The sequence below is a fragment of the Fulmarus glacialis genome, unplaced genomic scaffold (assembly GCF_000690835.1).
Source record: "Fulmarus glacialis isolate BGI_N327 unplaced genomic scaffold, ASM69083v1 scaffold45896, whole genome shotgun sequence".
Classification (NCBI taxonomy): domain Eukaryota; kingdom Metazoa; phylum Chordata; class Aves; order Procellariiformes; family Procellariidae; genus Fulmarus; species Fulmarus glacialis.
Genome location: NW_009218352.1, coordinates 7,081 through 9,120, shown reverse-complemented (window position 1 = coordinate 9,120; position 2,040 = coordinate 7,081). Strand labels below are relative to the sequence as shown.

General features: G+C 40.2%; 1 protein-coding gene across 1 annotated transcript in view; it reads right to left on the bottom strand.

The window, feature by feature from the left end:
* Window positions 1-1,014: 1,014 nt before the first annotated feature.
* Window positions 1,015-2,040, bottom strand: part of LOC104078391 (gamma-aminobutyric acid receptor subunit alpha-5-like) — a gene marked incomplete at its 5' end in the record, with an annotated part of 7,514 nt that continues 6,488 nt past the window's right edge. The window contains one exon of the mRNA XM_009580014.1: window positions 1,015-1,540. Coding sequence (XP_009578309.1) covers window positions 1,238-1,540 — 303 coding nt within the window. The remainder of the gene's footprint in view (window positions 1,541-2,040) is intronic.

Genomic DNA, 2,040 nt, shown 5'->3' with positions numbered 1-2,040 from the left:
AATCAAATGTTGAATGCATTTTTTATTTAAACATTAAGATTAAATTACAAAAGCTTCTGGAACAAGGAAAGGATGCCAAAAGGAAAGAGCTGAAAACTCAGGTTGCATTTTCTCATTCATTGTGAAAGCAAAACACATTGGCAGCAGCAAGGCGTTTTATAGAAAAGTTTCAGATGGACAGTACAAAGACCTTTCTGTCAATATTGTCACTGAAACTCCTTGCTGTCTTGAAGCGCATCTTTTTTTCTGATCATACGTCTTAGTGTTGGCTGATTGGTTTTCACTGTGGGAAACAAGTAATAATTATTGCAGAATTACTGTAATTCTTTACTGTTAATCTCCGCTAACATAACGCAATCTTCTTCTTGGGAAAATGTCCAAACATCATTTACTTTACCCTAATAAAAATGTCTACTGCTGTTGTTAAAAGTTTTATTTGCACAAGTATGTTCCTAATCTATGTTAATTTCATGCAATATATCTCTAATTTTTGGAATAAATACTGAGAATCATTCGAGAAAATTCCTTGGAATGCAAAATCCAAACAAACTTCATATTTTCTTTTAAGGGCAAGATTCCACCACCTTTATTTACACAAGTAGCATCCTGCTGCCTATGTTACTTCACTGCAAGCTAGAGGCTCAAGCAGTGAAAATCACCATAGCCCCATTAAGATTTACTGCATTGTATGAACTTCCGATGAAAATTGGGCTGAGCAGTTTTATCTGTGGCATAATGCACTACCTATAACCAGTAAAGGTGCTCGAATATAGCCCTACACTTAATAATCTGGCACATTTACAACTGGCGTTACTCAGTAACTTATCAGATGACAACAGTGGAGCTCTTCTGTAAAATACAGGTTAAGCCTACATTTGTATGACTGTACATCTGAAGTATAAAAACCACGATATGTAGTACACTTGAACAGTTAAAAAATATAACTTATTTTATTTGTAAACTATCAATGCAAGATACTCAGCAGCAAAGAAGCCATGTTCAATGTCTTCTGATCTTTTATAAAGATCTGTTGCTGTAAGTAATATAATCGTCTCTGAAACATCTGAGGTTACATGTAGAAACAATCAAGGCAATATTATTTGTACATATTATTAAACATGCAAAAAACTTCCTGAAGAATATTGCCCAAATGTAGAAAGTCGTCTGGATCTCAAATTTTCCTTGGTAGCATCTGCTTTGTAAGTATGGCTCACATGTGGCTTTAGAGTCCTTCAGTTTATTTTGGAGAATTGGCACCTTTAATAACAGGCTCCCTATTCAAATACGTGGCCCAGTAAACTAAGTTAAAAGTTCCAAACAGCACTGGAAAAATTATCCGGGACATTTTGTCAATCTTACTGATGCTGTTGTAAGTCTTTTTGCTTTCAGCGGGCTTTTCTTCTGCAGACTTCACTGGAGCAGATGCAGTGTTTGAGATGACGGATGGGGCTGAGTCCTTTGGCATGTTTGGTGCGGGGGTCATCTTCCCAGTGGTGTACGTATTAGTTGATTTGTTTCCCAGCAATTCACGCTCTTTTTTCTGCAGGGTAAGGAACAAAACATTAGACCGCAGGAACAGAAAGGGGAAACATGTTCTCGAGATATTAACCCAAAAATCTAAGTACCGTAATCAATCACGCTAACAAATGCCTGTTGGCTATTCCGACTTCGACTCCCAAACAGCTGTTTCTGCTTCGATTTTATAGCCCTTACCCAGGTTAAACTTTCCCTGACGCCAGAGAAAGCTAAGAGCAGCCGGCCGGACCCGGCTCCCACCTGGCGTGTGCATTAGCAGCTTCTTTTGTCAGGGTGACGCGGTCCTGCACCTGCAGAGGTTGCTGCCCCGCGGGCAGCTGCCAAGACGTGAACCTCACCCTCCTGCCTGCAGCAAGGAGCGTGGGGAAGGGCTCCTTGCCCCTGCTAGCCTCCCTCTTTGTACCGCTCTTTCGGGACGCCTGCGGGTACGAGCTCTCTCTAGGAGATCATTTGCTAAGAGGCAGTCCTATTCCAAAATTTTAATTTCAGCTCGAAACTCAAAAG